The 21,594-nt window shown below is 41.5% G+C and overlaps 3 protein-coding genes across 4 annotated transcripts; 2 read left to right on the plus strand and 1 right to left on the minus strand.

Annotated features, from left to right (window-relative positions):
* Positions 1–1,159: 1,159 nt before the first annotated feature.
* Positions 1,160–6,694, plus strand: LOC116603002 (serine/threonine-protein phosphatase 6 regulatory ankyrin repeat subunit A). Its single transcript, XM_032363889.2, has 3 exons — positions 1,160–1,553; positions 2,375–4,997; positions 5,669–6,694. Exons 1-3 carry the CDS (start codon positions 1,533–1,535, stop codon positions 6,100–6,102), a joined length of 3,078 nt encoding a protein of 1,025 aa, XP_032219780.1. The 5' UTR covers positions 1,160–1,532; the 3' UTR covers positions 6,103–6,694.
* On the minus strand, positions 6,129–15,009 carry LOC5519073. Of its 2 annotated transcripts, XM_032363892.2 has the most exons (7): positions 14,876–14,986; positions 14,058–14,149; positions 11,056–11,200; positions 9,811–9,865; positions 9,408–9,696; positions 7,953–8,111; positions 6,129–7,578 (listed from the first exon to the last, which is right to left on the minus strand). In XM_032363892.2, the coding sequence occupies exons 4-7, from the start codon at positions 9,814–9,816 to the stop codon at positions 7,022–7,024; spliced, it is 1,011 nt and encodes a 336-aa protein (XP_032219783.1). In that variant the 5' UTR covers positions 9,817–9,865; positions 11,056–11,200; positions 14,058–14,149; positions 14,876–14,986; the 3' UTR covers positions 6,129–7,021. The 2 variants fall into 2 exon arrangements, with proteins under 2 accessions (XP_032219783.1, XP_001638984.1); XM_001638934.3 differs by lacking the exon at positions 14,058–14,149 and having other exon boundaries at positions 9,811–11,200; positions 14,876–15,009.
* A 213-nt stretch (positions 15,010–15,222) lies between these two features.
* Positions 15,223–21,419, plus strand: LOC5519072 (carboxylesterase 5A). The gene is made up of 8 exons (XM_032363891.2): positions 15,223–15,788; positions 17,498–17,671; positions 18,020–18,165; positions 18,530–18,628; positions 19,000–19,299; positions 19,610–19,772; positions 20,073–20,290; positions 20,735–21,419. The coding sequence occupies exons 1-8, from the start codon at positions 15,223–15,225 to the stop codon at positions 20,899–20,901; spliced, it is 1,833 nt and encodes a 610-aa protein (XP_032219782.1). The 3' UTR covers positions 20,902–21,419.
* The last annotated feature ends 175 nt before the right edge of the window (positions 21,420–21,594 follow it).

The following is a 21,594-nucleotide window of genomic DNA, read 5'->3' on the forward strand; positions in this document are numbered from 1 at the left end:
CACATACCATAACATGCGGCTCAGAGTTTTTATAGCGTAGGTCCATTAGCCTTTTTGGTAAACCACAACAGCAGCGTAGCCAGGATTTTTAAAAGGAGGGGGCCCAAAAGGCCCTTTCAAGGCATTTTCTCATGAATTTAGATAATGTCTCATACATTTACTGGCTACGCCCCTGCACAAAAGTTCATTTAGACAGAAATACGAGTAGAATGTGACACATAATCCATGAATTGAAATTACTCTGTGTAACTATTACATAAAAATTGTGTATGTTTTAAAAGAAGGCGTGCAAATGTTTTTTTTTTTTGCAAAATCTCAATTATTTTAAAAGGCTTTACATAAAAGTTTAAACCTAAAGAGTAGATAAAAGTGAAGCTTTTAAAGTGCCATGCATTGTTAATTTATTTTGTCTCCTGGAGGCTCAGGGCGAACTTTATTGTAAACACTCCTTTTTTTTTTTCTTAAAATAAAAGCCTCCTACGCAACCATCTAAGTTTGAAGCCTTATCCCCAACCGCAGGGGCTAGATGTAAGGACTTTTATTTTCCCAGTAGTATATCTTAGTTAAGTTTACTTAGCAAAATGTTTTTGTCACAACCAAATCTTCTGAAGCCACTTCAAATTTTGAATATATTTTTTTTCTTTAAAAGGCTATATTGGATCACAAATCTATTTGATATTTACAGGGTATAAGTTGAAAGTTATCAAATACACATGTTCATATATCGCTGAATTACAAAATGATGCTCTGCCTCAATTTTTTGTAGACAGTGGCTTTTTAGTGGATTTTGAAACGTTTCTTTAAAGAAAAAATGTACCGTGTAATAATTTCTTCCGGATCAAACTATGATATAACTGGACTATATTTCCGCAGCTGAGCGAAATATTTGGCTACATCAAAGTCATACTTAAAGCCGCATTCTCACCAGTTTACTTCCGGAGGTCCGACGGAAACCTCAACCGTTAAAAGACAAAAGAATCTATTAAAATCCGAGATATTAAACAGGCCATCCGCTGTAAATTATCAATCACATCCTCAAAGAAACTTCCAATAAACACACTTCTTTCAATATTTTGAAATATTTTTCGCGTTTTTAAAAATCATTAAAAATCATCGGAGATTGTTACGTAATTGACCGGAAGTAAACTGGTGACAATGCGATCCTCTCTTTAGTCACTTGTACCGGAAGATCATCTTAAAATTAAATATCCGACTATTAGTAGTAAAAGATAGCTCGCTGAAAGCAAAGTTAGCAGCCCTTTTCTACTAGGGTAAATAGCTGACATAGCTTTACGTCGTTATCTCACGATTGTATTGTTCTTCTGTGTACAACGAGGAGGGGGATGGGGTATGATTGTATGGATCGCGAGTTATTGTAATGTCAAGTTGATAAGGCCAACTGGGGTCCTTATCATTTAAAATCATTCATGCGGAAGGAAACATCAGTCAAGAAATACCACGCGATGCCTCTAAGATGCCTCTAACAGGCTGAAAAAGGAAAACCTCGAGGATAGATCAGAAAACCTATCTTCATGGAGACAAGTTTGCACGAGGTGAGGATCTATACGTGTACTAGAACACCCAAATTGTCATTGTCTATATATAGCAGATGCATTATCCAGAATTATTGAATGAGTTTGAAAAGTTTAATATCAAGGCTATCAGTAGTCTATTAGTAAGTATTTTAACCATATATTAAAGTATTACTCAATGAATTCGTTCGTAGACAGATGAGCTAACGGCTTATGTTCTAGTACACGGTTATCTCGATTGAGTTGAAGACAAAAACAAAAACAGGCTTTCAGGTATTCTTGATCTGTGAGCCATAAACGCATTCTTTTGGTCTAAAAGCGACAAGAACATCTAATAGAATATCGATAGAAAGATCATCCCTTTTAGTAGGCCCCTTTTGATTGTTTTATCAATGGCAAAATTAAATCTCGAAGTAAGGCATAGTTGAATCCTGACGACGTTTATTTATTTATTATTTATTTATTATTTGAAGAATGAGAGAAAAGAAAATATCTGACAATGAACTTGTATAAGCCACTTCATCAGCTATGTCTAAAGTATGCAAATATTGCAAAAAATCCGCGTCACGCAGGATTTGTTGATCAATATCGCAAAAGCATGTTTTTTTTATATATATAAATGTCGTGTCTTCCGACTGATAGTGATTTCTAGAATATCCAATCTTTGGTATACTTGCAAGTTACATTTAAAAGAATAACTCGGCAATGGTGCGACAGTTGGAGACGAATTCGATAAATTTTCTTCAGATATTGCCGAACAAATCAACAAAACTAGTATCAAATAAATAAATTTCATTTTAACACGCGAATGTGGATATGCCGATGTTGTTTTGCTATTTTAGGTCGGTCCCAGGCCCCGCGGCTCAGTAGGCAGTCTAGGAAGCCTGTCAGTCACAACAAACGACCAATCACTGGACGCGAAGTTCGAGTCCTGCTTTCGCGACTTCCAGGGCCCTGATTTGACGGTTGAAAAGTACTTTGTTGGGGCTGCAGAAAATTATCAGCTGGCGGGAGAAAGTCTGGACGAGATTCTAAACCACATAGATGAAATCAAAGAGGCAAAACTTGACAGCGCAAAAGATGAAACACTCATCTCAATCATCGACTCGTTCAACCCTCTCCATATCGCCGCGGCTTGCGGAAACGCAGCGGCTGTTGGCAGGCTCATCTACGAGTGCGGTATGGGCGTCAACAACGTAGCGGTCGGTCAACGGACTCCTCTACTACTAGCATGCGCTTCTGGGAATGTTGAAGCTGTTCGTACTTTGATAAGTGAAGGCGCGAGCGTAAACCTGGCGCGAGACGATGGGATAACGCCACTTATGATGGCGGTACTGACCAATACGAAAGACACCGTCTCGTTACTCTTAGAGAATGGCGCAAAGGTGAATACAAAAGCTTTTAAAAGGCTTGCTGCGGTTCACTTTGCGGCTGCTAACGGCTTCAGGCATGTGCTCCGCCTGCTACTTCAATGCGGAGCCAAGATAGATGGCAAGGTACAAGAAGGGTGCACTAGTCTGCATTTGGCTGCACTGTTTGGACACACGAAAACAGTGGCATCCTTGATAAACAGTGGAGCAAACGTTGGGGCAAAAGACCTTCAGGGTTACTCGGTACTTCATTACGCATCCTACAGTGGCGAAGGAGCGATTGTAGATCTACTACTACGACACGGAGCTAGGAAAGAAGAATTAGACAAAAATCAGTTTACGTCTCTTCATATAGCCGCCCAGTGGGGCCGCGCTGAAGTTTGTAAGGTCTTAGTAAGGAACAAGGCTAACTTAAATGCCCACGCCCCCAGAAGAGTAACCCCTCTAATGCTGGCTGCGTACAATGGAAACTATGAAGCTACAGATGTGCTATGCGATAGTGGGAGTATTTTGCAAGCGCGCAATTTGTCCGGGAGAACAGCGCTCCATCTTGCGTCCGAAGGGGGCAAATCCGACATCGTGAGATTGCTTCTGAAGAAAGGGTCGTACATTCATACACGCGACATACAGGGCTACACTGCACTTCACAGAGCAGCCCAAGCAGGCCAGACCAAAACCTGTAAAGTCCTCATTGATAATGACGCCGAGGTCGACGCGTGCAGCGAGAAAGGCACTACGCCTCTTGTGTTAGCAGCGAATAGCGGGCGCCATAAAACAGTCAAGAGCTTAATCCAGAAAGGGGCAGATATCCAAGTGCGCCATCAATCGGGAAATACACCTCTTCACTTTGCGTCTGAAAAAGGCCATCTAGATGTTGTGCGAGTTCTTCTCGAAAGAGGGGCGTCTCCAAATGCCAAGGACTCGTGGGGTCTGACTCCTGTCCACCGAGCAGCGAAGAACGGTCACGATGCCGTTCTGGAGTTGTTAATAGCGTACCGGGGGCATATCACTTCAATGGATAACTGGCAGTATACACCGCTACACCGAGCAGCCGAAAATGGGCACGAGTCCACACTCAAACTACTGCTCGGAGCTGGATGCAAAATCGACCCCAAGGATAAATGGCAGTTTACACCGTTGCACCGTGCTGCAGGTAACGGGAAGAAAGAAGCGATCAGAGTGCTTTTGTCCTTGCAGTCGGATGCAAATGCGCGCGATTGGTCGGGTTATTCGCCACTCCATAGGGCCGCAGAAGGAGGTCACGTGGACACGGCACTTTTGTTGATATCCTTTGGGTGTGGTGTTAATGATACAGATAACCAGGGGTTTACTCCCCTTCACCGCGCCTCCGAGAACGGTCACGCTGCCACCGTGAAGATGTTGATAGACGCAGGAAGCGGTATAAACGCTCATGCGCACGCTTTCAGACTGAGCCACGACGTAAACAACAACAGCGACGACAACAAATGTAGATCTATGGAGGAACGAGGACTAAACAGAGGACCCACGGCGGTACATCTTAGTGCGCAAAACGGACACGTGGACACTCTTGAACTGCTGCTTCAGAATGGTGCTGACCGGGACGCCTTGGATCTCTGGGGCTCAACCGCACTTCACAAGGCAGCGGGGGATGGGCAAACAGAGACAGCTAGAGTGCTCATTCAAATTGGCTGCAACGTCAACGCTAAAGACAAGTGGGGATACACTCCGTTAATTAGGGCAGCTGAGAGTGGTCACCCTGAGGTCGTTCGGTTATTAGTCGGAAAAGGTGCAGATGTCAATATCATGGATCAATGGAATTGTACGCCGTTATACAGAGCCGCGAAAGCTGGCCGTGTGAGATGCGTCAAAGAACTTATCAAGCATGTGCAAGTGGTTGATACCGCAGACCGCTGGGGATTTACTCCTTTTTTACGTGCATGTCAAAATGGGCACACCGCTGCTGCTGAAGTTTTGCTGGAGAACGGAGCGAATATAAATGCGTGTGTTAATGAGCAGACGACTGCTGTGTTGTTAGCAGCGTATGGCGGACATGCTGACACTGTGAGCAAGCTATTGGAGAATAAATTGGATGCCAACGCCACAATGGATAAAGGTGAGCGACATAACAATGGTGACTTTTTGCTGCGGATTACATCAATAGACCATTACGCGGTTAAAATTACAATACTTGGGAGGCCTGTGGTTTAACGCCGAAGAGAGGCTCGAACTGGCTTGCGCGTTTATTTGTTCGTAAACAGAACACACAAAGACAGCAGCATATTTCGTAAAATTTATCTAATACTTTAGCTATAAGCATTCCCATCGAAACATGCCCGTTTGAGCCTATCTTTGATGTAAAACCACAGGCCTCCAAGTATTTTTAGGTCTAATGATAAGACCACGTGAAAGGATAATGGTCTAAATCTGCTTTGTTTGTTTACAAAGTCTCTTTTAAGGTACTATTTCATACATGCTTATTAATGTCAATATGAATAAACTTAAGCATTTTAAAAAATCGTGATTTCATAGAGCAATAAAGAGGAGGTCCGACCAAACACAGGCAAACGCATATATGGGTTAGTCTAGTGACGGCACCATGTGCCATATTGCATGGTGGTATGCATGCCGATCTCCACATTGATAAAGGTAAAGCCGGTTGCGTGGTTGTGCATTGCCATTTAAAACCCCTTTTTAAGGGCTAATTAAGACTGTGAAGCCTTAAAAAGCAAATCCAATAAGAATCTTGCTAAAGTCACCATAACTAGCTTTCTTTGTTCTTGTTAGGATACACGGCCCTTCATCTTGCGAGCCAGAACGGTCATGCTGACGTCATCAGGGTCCTCTCTGCGTATGTCAATTCGCTAGACGTGTCAGACATACTGGGCGATACTCCGCTGCATTTAGCCGCGTACTTCGGACATACGAAGGCCGTGGAAACACTCCTCAAGCTCGGAGCTAACCCAAAGATGGAAGATAAAGCAGGTTTTACTCCACTGATGCGAGCAACGCAAAGTGGCAATGAAGAGGTAGTGAGAATGTTGACAAATAGCCCCTCCAAACAGACATGTCTTTGCGGACGAACAAAACAGAGAAACAAAGGAAAGAACCTCATATGCAAAAGCTGTAAAGCGTGTGGATTATTCACAGTCCCATTGGCGATTGAAGCTGCAAAAGATGGTAGTCCTAATAATCAGGCTAAGGGGTTGATAATGGTGTAAACAGAATCGAAAAACAATACAATTTCAATGGAGAATACTACAGTATATTATAGTTACTGGTAACTGGACGTTACCCTTCTAGAGATGGAACCTTTTTTTTCTTTTAATTGAAGTGGAGGTAAGACAAAGAAATTCCTCTCTTATCCTTCTACCTTCCTATTACCCCTTAGCTACGTGTAAGTATAACACGTATTTAAAAGAAAATAACAGCTGCACCTGAGCCTTTTTCCGTCCACCATTAACTCGAGTCTAGTTCAAATTGGGCGAAGTGGCCTTTTAAGCCTTTTTGAGAGTGACACATGTTTCGTTCACAGAGTCTTGAGACTACCTTTTTTGTGCTCTAAACATAGTCTAAAAGATACTTGACGTACACCACCAAATAACCTTAAAAGAAGTATACTGTATTTAGCGACGTAATGCATTATGAGTGCTAACGAAAATTACCAGTTTTCTTTGAAAGCCTAAAGTAGCATATTTGTATAGGTAAACTATGTGATGAAATCTCGAAATAACCATGTAATAACCTTGTTTTAAATCGGAAATATTGTGCTTCCCTAAATCAGCCGATGGAAATAAATGCTTTTTCGCATTCGGTACTTTGTAAACAAAATGGCAGCTAGGATGGCATTTCTAGGCGCTTCATACATGAAAGCCGTTCATCATACGAAGCTGTAGATGGGAAAAATGTGATAAATTATTACTTATGTAGTATCAGTACCATAGGATCGAGTTTCAGCGTTTTTACACTGTGCGGTGAAGTACATCGGGAAGCCGAGAGTTTTGCTATGTGGTATAGCTGCACAGTTACTTGAGAGGAGATGAGCCGTCATGGTGGAAAACCCACTGCCCAGGTGCCGGATACGAATCCGTTGGGTCGCTGCCCTCCCCTTTCATAATTCCTGGATCCACCCCTGACTGTTTAACGTACATACAGCCTCCATGTGTCTCCCTCTGAATACTCAGTATAATTGTTAGGCTCGTCACAAAGAAGACTCGAAGGCATCAAATTGACATAAATCTTACTGGAGTTTGTCTTCCAAAATATCGGTTCATTATAAACACGAAATTCCTCTTTGTGCTTGTGATATCCCCATTTTCCAGGCCAATCAGTCACACCGTAATTTCCCCAGCCCGCGCAATTAGACGCCAGTATTGAATCGTCATCGGGTAGCCTGTGGTATGAGCCACAAGCCAGAGGTTGTGATGTGTTCCCTGTAAAATATCTCACTACTTCAAGGCCCGCGGGATTCAAGGCAGTCGTCACGTGAAAGGTTCGGCCTGTCACTCGCTTGTGGCAGTAATAGCGGAGCTGGTTGAACCCAGTGAGCCTGCGCAGTTCTGCGAGAGCTGGTATAGCTATACGCTGGTAGATATTTGTGTAGTTGCTGAGATCCCGGAAATTGTCAGTTTTGACAAGGTCTCCGCTTGGCTTGGAGCTGTTTTGTAGTGTTGTCTGCGCAATTAACGTCCACCCTCCTATTAAGAAGGCCAACAAACGAAACACGTCATTTAGAGAAGTATTAGAAGTATTTATCTACATTGAAACCTCCCAAAAGGCCCTAAGGTCACACGCTTAATAAAGACCCCGTTATAAAGGAGATTCCTTATCCATATGTTTTCCACTTTCCACTATCAGGACACCTGGGTAATAAGGACGCTGTCACCAAGCCTTACCTACTAATAAAAGCTTTACAAGCACGTTGCAGAGCGTTAGCTGCCGTACAATTTGAACACATCGAGATAAGAGATTCATAATAACCGAAGGATTATTTTTCGTATTGAATACAATATGGGTATAAAACGAAAAACTTCAACTGCAAACTACTAGTGTTCATTAGGTGAATGCATACCTCCATCAGTCGTCATGTCACAATATATCTTGAATGGCTTTCCTGTGGTACGGGGATCTACCCAGTACTCGCCGTCTGGTGGTATCACGTGACCGCTTGCCCCATCTCTGATCTCTTTACAGGAAAATGCCGGCAATACAGGACTGGATCCAAGCCAAGCTAAAAGGTCAAGGACATGTGCTGTTACTCTGCACCATATTATTGTTATTGATGTAATGTCAATGAGGCAAAAACCGAAGAAGATTGAAAATATACACACACACACAACCCTACAGTGACGCCTACTAAGCGTGGCTAGCGTGGCCACCTTGACAGGTTTGTGAAGTGAACCAATTAAACCAATGAAGATGTGAGAAACGTACTGATTGACATGATCTTCCACAGGTAGCCAGCGTGGCAATGAAATGCTCAGAGAATAAAATAGCAACCCGAATTCCTCCTAGCCTTGAATTTCGTGTAAATTAAAATTTGTTCTCTAATAGAGCTCTTTGGTTTTCACGGGGGAGGGACTACGATGACGCACACGTTGTACTTCCGCGCGCTGGCTTAAAGATGGACCTGCGCTATAAAATACCCATGATGTGCGGGGAGGGGGTAGGGGGGCGCAGAGGCTTGACAACGCCTTAGTCACCTTGACCTAAACAATGCGCACGATTTCTGCGCTGGCGCCCGTTTGTCGAAACACCCGAGAATTCTCGGGCCCGAAAACTTTATTTTGCATTTTTTCCCAAAATTTCGCATGTTTTCCTTTTTGAGAACAGCTATCATGATTTAGAACAGTTTGAACTTCCTCTCGGTTCATATTCCAAATGATTACGCTCAAAAGGGCTATTTCCGAAGTTTTGCTGAAGCCAGAAAGTTACCCGAAAAGTCTCGGGTGACTGCGAGGTCCCGAGAACTTTCTTAATATTTAAGACATGTGATTTTCGGGCCCGAGAAGTTCGGGAAAGATCAAAATCTATAAAGAGAATCATCTGTTAAATGAATCTTTGTGGTAAAATACGATGTTTGACAATATTATGTAATATTACGTTTAGATACCATAAATTTTATAGGAATGAGTCGCGCCTTTTATACCGCAGGTCCTAGTCCAGACCTGGGACTATCTTTGCGCTCGACATTCACGCGAGCCAGAATGTCGAGCGCAAAGAGAGCCCCAGGTCTGGACTACGCAGGTCCTTGTTTAAAATGTGGTAGTGGTCGCTGATATCTTGCGTTTGCGCCGTCCTCGACTCTCCGCCCTCTTACGTAAGGACGACGGCATCAAGTACGGCGCGCTCGCTCACGAATTGCTCAAAAACACTGCTCAAAAACGGCGTTGTCTTCCTTGACGGCAAATCTAGAACGGCATTTTCACGTTCTACGCACGCCGTCAGGAACGTCAGCGTTTTGGAATTGCTTTATTTAGGTCATTCTGTTGGAGTCACTTTAACAAATCTCTTTTATTATATGTACCTCTTTTAGGGTTTTCAAAATGAAGCCATCTGTATGCTGAACGGAAGAGCATGGACCGTGTTTCCTTAGTACGGTTATTAAGCTCACAAATGTTATGGTCGTGTAAGTAGTTGATACTTTGACATTGTGGTGTTCTCTGGCACTTGTAGAGGCAGCCCAATACATCGGGAATTTTGTGAACTGAGAAGGCATGCTCGAACAGCTTGTAGCCTTGATTTGACGTCAAGGACGAGCAACCATTCGCCGAAACGATTAGAAAAGGCGCGAATGCTACAGTAAAGGTAAGTAGCTGAAAAAAAGAACACGAGAAATAAGTAATTCAGATCGATATTTATGTTGCATTTCATTATCTGGGGGTATTTGCTATTCGTCGCCTAATAAACATCCATCCGGGTTCGCTCACCTGCATTGCGGGTTCTCGACGAGGTGTCCCTTGTTCTTAACAAGCCATGTTTATCCTGTAGATTGGAGATTTACATTTGTCAATTAACAAAGTGACTAAAATATATCGTCTCTCTTAAATCAGTTCGGCCAGCAATAGCGCCATTACGCCGGGTTGACCCAAGTCAAAAGATATGTTGGTCATCACCAAAGACGGTGTGGGCGCTGTTTGTACGGGGCTTTAGCTTTTACAAGTGTAATGGAACGTACGTGAAAACACCATGAAGCTAGAGACGAAGACTCTTTTGTTTTGCCAAATCCCCTAAAGAAAACACCGAATCTTTTTTTTTTTTGTAGCGCCGGTGCACCTTTAATTTCCTAAACCGACAAGATCTTTGCATGTAAAGTAAATTCTGTCAAAGCAAGGCTACTAATCAGATTCTAAAGCAAACAAAAAAACTTGTCTTTGTGGGGCGTTTCTCGTCACAATTAAACTTTTTTGGGAAGACGTAGGAAGTAAAGATTTCTGAAAATTATATCGTTTGACTGTCCGCTAATCAATAACAACAAAAAGAGAAAACTAGAAAATGTTTCGATGCTCGGAGACGCGAAGATAATTAAGTCACATCCTGCTATCCAATCCTTTGTTTACTTTTTTTTACTGAAGTTTGATGGGTATTTTCCTCATATGAAAAAGAGCGAAACTGTTATATTTGTTTAATTTACAGCAGATCATATCACAATAATAACAGGTTGAAATATGATGAATATGATGTTCATTCGTTATTTGCAATTAGTCAGAAACTTCTGCAATCATTTCTCGGTATGAAAACATTTTGGGGAAATGAGCAAAAATATTATATTTCTTTCCTTGCCGCTAAACATGAGAAAAATTTTGTGTTGAGGTCGAGTTTCCTATTTTTTTTTCTTTTCTCCAGTCCACCAAATCATCTGACTTGTGATAAAACGCGGTAAATTTCTTCGCCTTAATATCTTCTGACTAGTTAGCAGTCTGCGTAAATATCTAAGACTATAATTACGCGTTTGAGCCACTATTACTGGCTAGTATGTGCAAAATACCATCTAGGGAAAAAGGAAAAGCTTTATTATATCTGCACATTTGTCTTATTATAACTGCTCGTTTATTTTTTTACAATTGCGAGTTTTATTTCAGGATCTGTGACTCGCTAGTTTGTGCTTTACAGTAAAATTTATCAATGTTGTCTGTCTGAACCAAAAATTAAAATATATTTCAATTGTTACTTACCGTTTTTAAAGCTCGAGTCAAACCTTAATTATGATTCTGTTGAGCACCAACTAGACTGATGAAGATGTTAGCTTGAAAATGCTATCTGAAACACCTATTGTCGCTACAGGAAAGCTTTTCTCGAGATTCTCTTGCTCATGCTCACCTATCAACAGGGAGATAACAGTTTTGTAAATATGAAATTGTGTAAATAGCACCATCTTACGTCGTCTATTTGCTCAGCTCACTCAATGTCGTCCTACAAACCATCTGTTACAAGACACGACGAATAAAAGCTACAGTAAGCCAGCCTCTTAGGATGTTTACACGTTCCAGGCCCGTACCCAGGATTTTTCTTGGGGGTGGGGGGGGAGGTGGGGTGTGCGAAACGGAAAAAAATGGACGGGGGGGGGGGGGGGGGGGAGTGAGAGTGAGTTCTCTGATCTGATAAATTTCTGAACCCCCGAAAAAATTAAAAGGATTTTTTTAATGCCTTTGCAGTATCTCCACGGGACGTTTATTGTCGGATTCGACCCCCTGCACCCCCCTGGGTACGGGCCTGCGTTCGTTTTACAAGTCGCAACTGAACCTTGTTATCACATATAATGACATGCACGTTCTAGTCCATGGGCCCTGGTAAACAAATAAAAACACGAAGAAAAAAGCGTAGTGGAGTGCCGGTAAAAAGTGTGCTCTTCCTTTCAAATATGGCGGGCGGAACAACCCCCCAAGGGTTCCCTTAAAACATGAAGAGCCCGCAGTTTAGGGTCGATGCTGGCTGCGCACCATTTTTTAGACATGCTCACATCCACATGACCACGGCATGAAGGAAAACCTTGAAAATGCGCAAATCGAGATAGAGGAAGAAGGCACAATTTCTTACAATGGCCACCGGTTCCTTGTATTACGGACTGATTTTCAAAACTTAAATAACGTGAGGCCGAAATGCATATACCCTGATTTTGACTTTTTCAGATATTTTTTCCTCGATCATCCTTGCGCTATGTATGGGCTCAGGGACGAAAATTCAAACTTTACAAAAAGTCGCATCAATTTAAAAAAAGTCGCATTTGATATTTTGTTTGATATTACTAAGACAGAGCAAAAAAAAATGGCAAGTTTTCCCAAAATAAGGTCTGGTTAAGTTTGGTAAGCTTGAATTTTTACATAGAGGTTCCTTATGTTATGTAAACCAACATATCAAAAAGTATTTTTTCTAATGGATTCGTCTTCGAGATATGAGCCTTCAAGTGCAATTTTCAAATGTTTATGAATTATGAATTCTCCTCGTTTTTATGGAGAAGTTGGGCTCTGATCAGAAATTAAGCCCACTCGCTTATATCTAAATTTCATATCTTCAAAATTTCTTTAAAATTTGGAATTAAGCTTTTGGTCAGAGGAACTCCTTGTATGCGAAATCTTGAGCTTATATATTGAGAATTGAAAGATTTCATGCCATTTTTTTCCTCTGTCACTTACTAAGTACTTAGGGAAATTTTCTGCCTTATTAGATGTGAAATGAGCTTATTTTAAGCTTCATGTCATGTCCATGACCACATGATGAGCACATGACCACGGTTGTGCATTTATAGTAGTGTTTATAATAAGCAAAGGGACAAAAGCGAGGAATATCGTAGGAGGATTAGTAAATATGATATAAGGAAAGATAATATTTGATGACTACATATGTAAAATTGAATCAACTAAATTTCAACAATTCATTTATTTTGTATTTCCAAGCCTCACATGCTGCTCATTGCCATATATGTCGCCATTCTGACGTTGTGCGGGGGTTGGGTCGAGTTGATAAGCGAACAACATGCTGCATGTTGATGTTATTGATAATATTGAACGAGTTCGCGCAGTGAATCTAACTAACGAAGATATTCGGGAAGCAGAATTGCCAAAATCGACATGACGAAAAAACATGAAACGACGCTATTCAAATAAACTCTTTTCACATAAATAAGGCGGAAAACTTCTGTAAGTACTTAGTGAGTAATAGCAAACAAAATATCAAATGCGACTTTTTGTAAAGTGTCATTGAAATTTGAGCTTTTCGTCCCTGAGCTCATACATAGCGCAAGGATGATCAAGGAAAAATATCTAAAAAGCCAAAATGTCGGTATATGCATTTCGGTCTCATGTTATTTGTGTTTTGAAAATCAATCCGTGATACAAGACACCAATGGCCATGTATCTTTTTACTCTATTTCGAATTGCGCATTTTCCAGATTTTCCGTCCTGTCACCAAAACCTACCATTTTCTAGCTTTCAATCATTCTCACATCAACTCGACCTAATCCCCCGCGCAACGTAATGGCGAATACACTTTGTAAATTTGTGGGCTTGGGATACCTGTGCTGCTATTATGGCTTATTTGCTTGTTGCTTTTGTTATCGCCATCGAAAAAGAATTAGAATTTCTGAAAATTTTGCTGGCCTTAGTATTAATTAAATAATTAGTCGCATTGTCAGATAGTAAGCAGACTTGGACATCACTGGTGCTCCAAGCTACCCTGCTCGCAGAGGCCTCTTATTTCTATTCGCTAGGCTGTGGCTACTTGTCGGCCCCCAAAGGATAGAATTTACAGGCCCGTACCCAGGTTTTTCCTTGCGGGATGCGAAGTCCGAAAAAGTGGACCAAATTTTTCCGGGGGTGGGGGGGGGGGGGGGGTAGGGTTGAGTTCTCTGATAAAAATCTGACCACTCCCGAAAAACAAGAAGGGATATTTTTTTTATGCCTTTGCAGTATCTCTACGGCGGGACGTTTATTGTCGGATTTGGCTACACACCGGAGTAATGTAGGTTATGCTTTATAGTTTTGTCTACAAAGCAAACCGAAAGTGGACCTTCGGCCGTTGTGGTGATTTAACAGGTTCGTCAGCGCTAGCTCACGATGGAGCCAAACGAAATACCTCTGTAAGCCTTGTACGACCTAGACCCACCAGTGACCGTTGATAGGCTCTTAAATGTGTGTTTTGTGGCTATAAGAAAGAGAATCCACATTGCCTGTTTACTTACTAGCTACAGAATGTCGATTTATATGTTTAGATGCACTCCTGTGGCAGCAAAGATGCCCATGAACTTCTCTGCTAAACACTTCATACTGTAGCCTAATGAAGATAACAAATTGTCTTTGTAAATAAAAATTTTACAGTCACACCTTATAAAGGCTGTGATCTTGTCTGTACACAGAAACAATTCTCATCCCGGGATGCTCAAACGCTCCTGGTGTTCTATATATTTATAAATATTTTCTATTATGTTTTCGTATGCATTTCTAAGAATCTTTACAAAGCTCAAAGCCACTTAATCCCATCGTTTAATCAAGTGCGTATTTTACTATACATTCTCGGCGACATCTTATTTCCCAAAAGACAGCTTTGAACCTTGTTTGGCTGATGCTAAGATTAACCGACGTTTTTTTTTTTTTTTTTCTGATTCATATCCTTTGCTAATTTCAAAAGGTCTTAAAATTAAAAGAATAAGAGCTCAGCATAAGTTTGCTTTGATCGCTATGACCACACCGGTAGTAGCTTGCATAGTGTTAGCGTTACCATAAACGCGGGGCTAATTCTCGGCTACAAATGCGTCAATCAAAATAACAGTTTTATTACCGGGTTATAATGCGAGAAATAGGTGCGTATAGGTTCTGAAAGTGAATGATTAGCGACAGGAGGCCACAACTTTGTATAATTAGTACATCTATAGCTATTGGTAGATTATTCAGACTCTGTTTTACGGTCTTCCTGTGTCATTAAAAAGCGAAAATTTGAAGCGATTCCAATATGATCTATGCGAATAATTTTATTGTTGATTAAAAGGGCGAATATTAGTACCTGGTTACCGGTTCTCTAAGTAAACAACTTCTGGCATCCTGTCTTAAGACGCATTGTTTGCGACGACAGCCGTGAAATTAGAATTCCATACCAGTACTCATCTTCAAAACAAACGCGAGGTCATCACCGGGTCGCATTCTAGTTGCTCCTGCAAATCTACATCGACTTCATCCTCACGCTTGTTATTTCTACCGAATACTTGCTCCTCATTGGGTGTGGGATTCGTGGATGGTCTCGTGCGAGTTTGCGCGAACTCGTTCAATATCATCTGATCAGAATCATAGGGGATCAAGGAACAGTTTTGCAGGATTTATTCTGTGTACATTCTGATCAACGGCAACGCAGAAATGAACTGGTATCGTAACATCACTTCTCTGTTACTACAAGTTATCACACTTCTATTCTGCTTCTGTGGATTAATATACGGACAAAACGTTACTGCAGTTATTAGCACTGAGTATGGACCAGTCCGAGGGCTTAGGCATTCCTTAAAGAACGGTAACATTGCAGTGAAGTTTCTAGGTATACCTTATGCAACGGCATCGAGATTCGAACGTCCTAGAAACCCTGCCAAGTGGACGCAAACCCTGGATGCGGTCAACCCTAAAGTGTGTCCTCAGACAGGGGAGCAAGTTGTTGACGAGAATTGCCTGACGTTGAATGTTTACAAGCCTTCCGCCACACGGAACAGCTCCCTACCAGTACTGGTGTTCATTCACGGCGGCGCATTCATGCGATTTAGCGCGCACGAGGATGACCCAAGTCTACTTGCCACAGAGCAGGGTATCATGGTCGTAACGATCAACTACAGGCTAGGAATTCTAGGCTTTCTCTGCTCTGGTGACATCAAAGAGAATTTAGGCTTACTGGACCAGATATATGCCTTAAAATGGGTTCAAAACAATATAGAAAGGTAAGGTCATGACTCAACTGAATATAATAATTTCTTAGACTATGTGGGCATGCTAATTAAATGCATTGTTTGAGATATAACTAGGCTACCTTTATTATCGAGCGTGAAATGTTTAGGATTTTACTGTACCGTGGGGAAAAAAATGCATTAGTCGATTTGACTCCTTGTCCATTGCTGACCCCAATCTCAAGTTTTTGTGTACATACTGATATATATGCCATCTGATCCTAGCACTTATTGGGTTTATATCGTACCCTGATAGTTAAAGCGCCTTTTTGGTAAATGTATACGGTCTTTTACACTACAATGACGACGGATGCTAAGACACTTAGGCGAATCTCGATTTCTAACTTACAGATGGACTGAGACGCTTCAGCCCCTTCAACTATACACACAAAGAATGACAAGCGGTGATTATGACTGAAATCCGCTTAGTTCCACCATCAGTTCACCGCACGAGAACGGCACACTACATGCACACAGTACACTTTGACTTTCAAAAAAGCCTAGATAGTTCCGTATTCTGTTAAGGCCAATTCGATTATTATAAATTAATGCAAATTGTTTTATTTGTTCTTTGTGAAATGTAATGTATTGCTTTTCATGCTTTATTGTCACTCTTTCTGTAAGCTTGTCTTTTCCGATTAGCGAGAAAACAAAAAGTGTAGTTTAGACTGACACAAGGGTGCAAACATTTACTTTGCTGAGTTGTTCAGATATTAACTACCATGTCATTTCGCATTAGTATTTTCCTTTCCTAAGTTAAAATAAAGAAAAAATAAACAATACAGGTTAATTTCGAAGTCTTTGTTTGAAAAGCGTCGTAAATATTTTACGAGCTGGCCGGTGTTAATTAGGCTAGTGGCGAGAGACATTTCACTTTGGACTAACATCTCTCTTTTGTTGCGCTACAATAGATTAGATCCCTACCATCGCGTAATTGTTAGTTATGTAAAACAAGTTACTAGACGGCGTTAAAATCTCCTGGTGATTTAAGGTGTCCCCCATAGGGCGCTGTCAAATTATCTGATATATCTTTTTCCCTCGACCACCAAAGTGCGATCATGATGTTTCCAAACGAGTTATCTATACTTAACCCATTAAAATAACATATCAATGCTCAGCTTAAATCTCGGCTACAGATTTATGTCAAGCAATTATATTTTTTTCCATTTATTTATCAGGCTTGAAATGCTTTGCATGTTAGGTTTAGTTTTTTTTATTTGTTTGCAAATGATCTTATAATTTTGTCCGCTATGTCAGGAAATAATGTTTTGCGTAAACTCAAGCCATTATATAGCTCTTTCAAATTTTGTGTCGTGGATTACAAATGCTTTTGGTGAGTGTTGAGTGGACAAGGAAGAATATTGCTATAACACTTTTATTTTTATAGAGCAAATATCGCTTCACACATTTAGCACGTGACAACACCCAAGCCGATAGTGTGGCACTTCTTGCGTGACATGACACTATCTCCTTACGTGACATCCTGTCACGTTAAGAAGACCCTTTAAGTGTCATTTTGTATCGACATAAACGTCAGGCCCACAGCATGCCCTTACGATGAATGAAAGCAGCAGTGATGGGGCAATTAATATTGAATACATAAGTATTGTGTGTGGGGCTCATTGTCTTTACAAAAAAAACATTGTAGCAACTCTACCTGATATGCCTTACAAGGCAGGTTTACTCCATCTTTTTTGTTGCAGATTTGGTGGAGACCGTAGCCAGGTGACGATAGGTGGTCTATCCGCTGGAGGTGAGAGTGCGTCGATACTAATGTTGTCTCCCCTGGCAACCGGGCTATTCACCGGTGTATTCGCTATGAGCGGCACGCCCGTGCCCACCCTAGAAGGGAGAAAGGATGTCGAGACTGCTGCCAGGTAGGAGCAAGAGCCTTCTGTGAAACAAGGGAGGCGAATACACCTTTCATTGCTTGAAACTCGGCGCAATTTACACACAAAAAAGAAAACTTCATTCCGTTTATGTTTGATTGTGGAAAAGATAATGATCAGGTTTCTTTTATACCGTTGTAGGAAGAGGAAACAGGCGTAGAAATAACCGAGCTTTAGAACGCGGACTTCTTCATTTTATGGAAATTAGATAAGAAAAAAGATAATTTTGTTTTCTAAATATTGTATAGATGCTGGAAAAAAGTCACACATTTGTATTTCAGCCCATTAGAGTTCGTTGTTCTGATATACTGAATAGACAAGTTGTCTGCTTTTCAGGCGTGTAGCGGAAGTGCTTGGTTGTATTGATGTTGGCCAGCGGATCACCGATTGCCTTCGAGAGAAATCCACCGCTGAAATAGTGTCGGCGATGCAGAACGTCTCTATGAAATTTGCGCCCTGTGTGGATGGTCATGTGATCCCTAGTAAGTGCGAAAAGACATGAGATCGTGATGCTACCGGATCATGTTGGCCTCAGCAATTAAAATTGTTTCTCGTTTCTCATACGATATTTCCGGGCGTCACCATTTTTGCCATCGTGGTAGCCAGGTCCGGTTTCCTAGAAAGCAAGTTAACGCTAACACAGTGATGAATGTCCTTTCTATCCAATCAAAAGTCAAAAAAGCCGTATTTTTCCCTGGGTTAGCGCTTACTTGATTTGTTGGAACCGGCCCCTGGTGATGAAATGGTGTCTCAACAATAAACAATGTTCCTAAATAAACTGTAGACTCTCTGCTCTATTTGTTGCATGTCGAATTCTAACAGGTTTTTGGATTCGGCATTTAATAGGTACTAGCGCTCTTGGTGAGAGTAGAGAATTGAAGAAGCTGAATGTTATGATGGGTGCTACGAACGATGAGGGTAGCTTCCAGCTTCACGTCTCTCCAGGTGAGATCCTCACCCCAAACCCAACCCCCCTCGCATGGCAGCGCGTGACAATGTCAAGGTTGTAAGCTGTAGGCTTGAAGGGGCGTTCCTGGGCCGTTTTCAGTTTTAAGCTCACAAGTACATATATAGTTATTCTGGTATATTTGTTCGAAACTCTGGTCAGACCCAAGCTTGACTGGCTGCTACAAGCCTGTCTTGGGACCTTAGGTAAAAGAATCCCTAAACATCGTAAGCTCGTACGCTAAGATTGGGTCCTCGGCTGTTATGATGAGGCGAAGCAAAAGCCATCGTTGTTACAATTGATACCCTCGTAGTCTGGCTTGTGCTGGCTAACTGGCCATGATGTTGATATAAAACCTGATTATTTACAGACCTTAGCAGACAGGACCTTGATCACGGGATCAGTCGGCAGACATTCACGCAATACATACGCAACCAAACCTGGATAACTGGTCAAACCAACCAGGTATCTCATGCCATAGAGCAGGTCTACACTGATTGGTCAAATGAGGACAATGCTAATAAGACACGTGAAAGTTTAGTGGACGTCATTACGGATCACTGGATTGTGGTGCCAACAGTTACTACCCTACGCGCATGCGCTAAGGCTGGTGCTAGAACATTTTTCTATTTCTTTGAAAAAAAGCCTCCAGTGGAAAGAAAAATAAAAGGTAAGCTAGCAATGTGGAGTGTTGTCGATAAATTAATATAATATATCTGTAAAATTTAGGATACAATACACCAAAAGCTGGAATTCGACATGTCTGCCCTGGAAGACGAAAATTTGGCATAGTCGAATTCCAGTTTTTGGTGTATTGTATTCATTCTTCTGGTTCACGAACACGACTATTTGGGCTTTTTGTATTTATTTGTAAAATTTAGGAATGTTGGTGAAACACTTGGCCAGACTTGGTCTATACATCTGACCCCTGTGCATTGGAGCCTACAAAATTCTATGGTTATCTTATGTTTCCCTGACAGGTATAACTCAAGCCCCTGGATGGTTCAGGGCAACACACGGCGCTGATAATAGCTATTTGTTTGGAGGAGATTTAGACATGACTTGGGTCAATGACAGCCTGAAGGCAGACAGGGAATTTGCCAAACGTTTTAGGACTTTTATTGCAAACTTCGTGAAAACAGGGTAAGTACATAGGATCGACAGGGGATTCAAGTGATATACGTGCTGAATATCAGGAGTATCACGCCCTGATTAGGACTTGGAGGGAACAAAGTGGCGTTTCAAATATTAACGGGACGTCTTGAAATATTCAATGAGTGCGTTCGGAATCGAAGATCGATGGGGGACGCCGGAATCAGGATCGGAATAGGAACCCAGAGCGTAGAGTAAAGAGAACCAGGAAAACAAGGCGCGAGAACACTGACCCACTTTTTCTTCAAGTGATTTCTATCGTGTAAAAACCCATCATGTATTTACTTACAGAGACCCAAATGGCGCAACCGTACCCACTTGGCCCCAGTTCACCCCCGTTCATCAGCAGTACGTAAGCATGGATTCGCAGATTTCACTCGGATCCAATCTACGCGCGGATAAAGTCCATTTCTGGAACAAGTTCCTTCCCTCTCTGACGTCTTCAGATCCGCCTTCTCAGGAGCCTCCAACCGACAAACCCGAGCATCACGTGAAGAGGCGTGATAAAGGTAGGAACTTGGACTTCTTTGGCATGGCCGGTTAGTAGGAACTTTAAGTGTCGCAGGGGAAGGAACTCGGAGAGCTTTAGTTCTCTCACGCAGTGATCCAAACAAACACTCTATAGAGGATGGCAAATGTGAATGTTATATTGCCAAGACGAACCCTGTTATTTTGTTGATTTTATTTTCAATATCATGCGGAAAAGGGGTCTCATATAACATACACTCATTTTGTCTACACTGTGAGAACCTGTGTCGTAGCGCGCGTTTCATCATGGATAATATATTGGACAAAACTCTGGTTTCTGAAAAATACTATGCAGGTGTTTAAGGCCTTTATAAGATAAAAGTTCTACATATTTACAGCTTATAAGTTGTTTCTTTTGCTCATTGTTGATCTAGGTGTGTACGATTATTACGCACTTTCCCCTAATGTTTTATTTCTTGGCTTAGTTGTGATCGCCCTGGCGTTAACATCCGTCATCTTTATCGTGGTCGCCATCTTGCTCTTTATTATGCTTCTCTACACCTGTATCAAGACAATCAGACTTGCGCGCGTGGCTAAAGGGGGATACTCCGCTGAACTAGTGGAGAAAGACGGTAATACCGAGACCACTTAGAAACCAGAACCTTAGCAACGTGATGGCTAGCAACGGCAAAGGAATGGCTTTGAAGTGGGCTTTGTGGTCCCTAAAAGCTGCTTTGGGTGCGCTCTTCCAAATGGGGTTTAACCCCGACGCTAGAGTTTTAAAGCCGCATTGTCACCAGTTTACTTCCGGCCGATTACCTAACAATATCCGAAGATTTTTAACGGAAAATGCGAAAAATATTTCAAAATATTGAAAGCAGTGTGTCTATTGGAAGTTTCTTTGAGGATGTGATTGATATTTTAGAGCGGATGGCCTGTTAAATATCTCGGATTCTAATAGATTCTTTTGTCTTTTAACGGTTGAGGTTTCCGTCGGACCTCCGAAAGTAAATTGGTGACAATGCGGCTTTAAATAAGTTTTTTGTACAGTATTTTTTTATTGCCAGTTTTAATTGTGAGAATAATATATGCAGAAAACATGTAAGTTTGTATGTAAGTTATAAGCAGAAACCGATGGTTTTAACTGGTAATATTAAGTCTTAATGTTAAGTCTAAGTGTTAAGTCTTAATTCCCTCCACAGGTATGCCTGTCTATACATGGCTTTTATGAGTTATCTTGTTCTTGTCTCTTTTCTGCTCTGGCTCTGACTCTTTAATAAATAGTATTTGCGCCAATTGTGACGGATAGAGTTTTGAGCCATTCAAAATATATCTAGCGATAAGA

The sequence above is a fragment of the Nematostella vectensis genome, chromosome 1 (genome assembly GCF_932526225.1).
Source record: "Nematostella vectensis chromosome 1, jaNemVect1.1, whole genome shotgun sequence".
NCBI classification, from domain to species: domain Eukaryota; kingdom Metazoa; phylum Cnidaria; class Anthozoa; order Actiniaria; family Edwardsiidae; genus Nematostella; species Nematostella vectensis.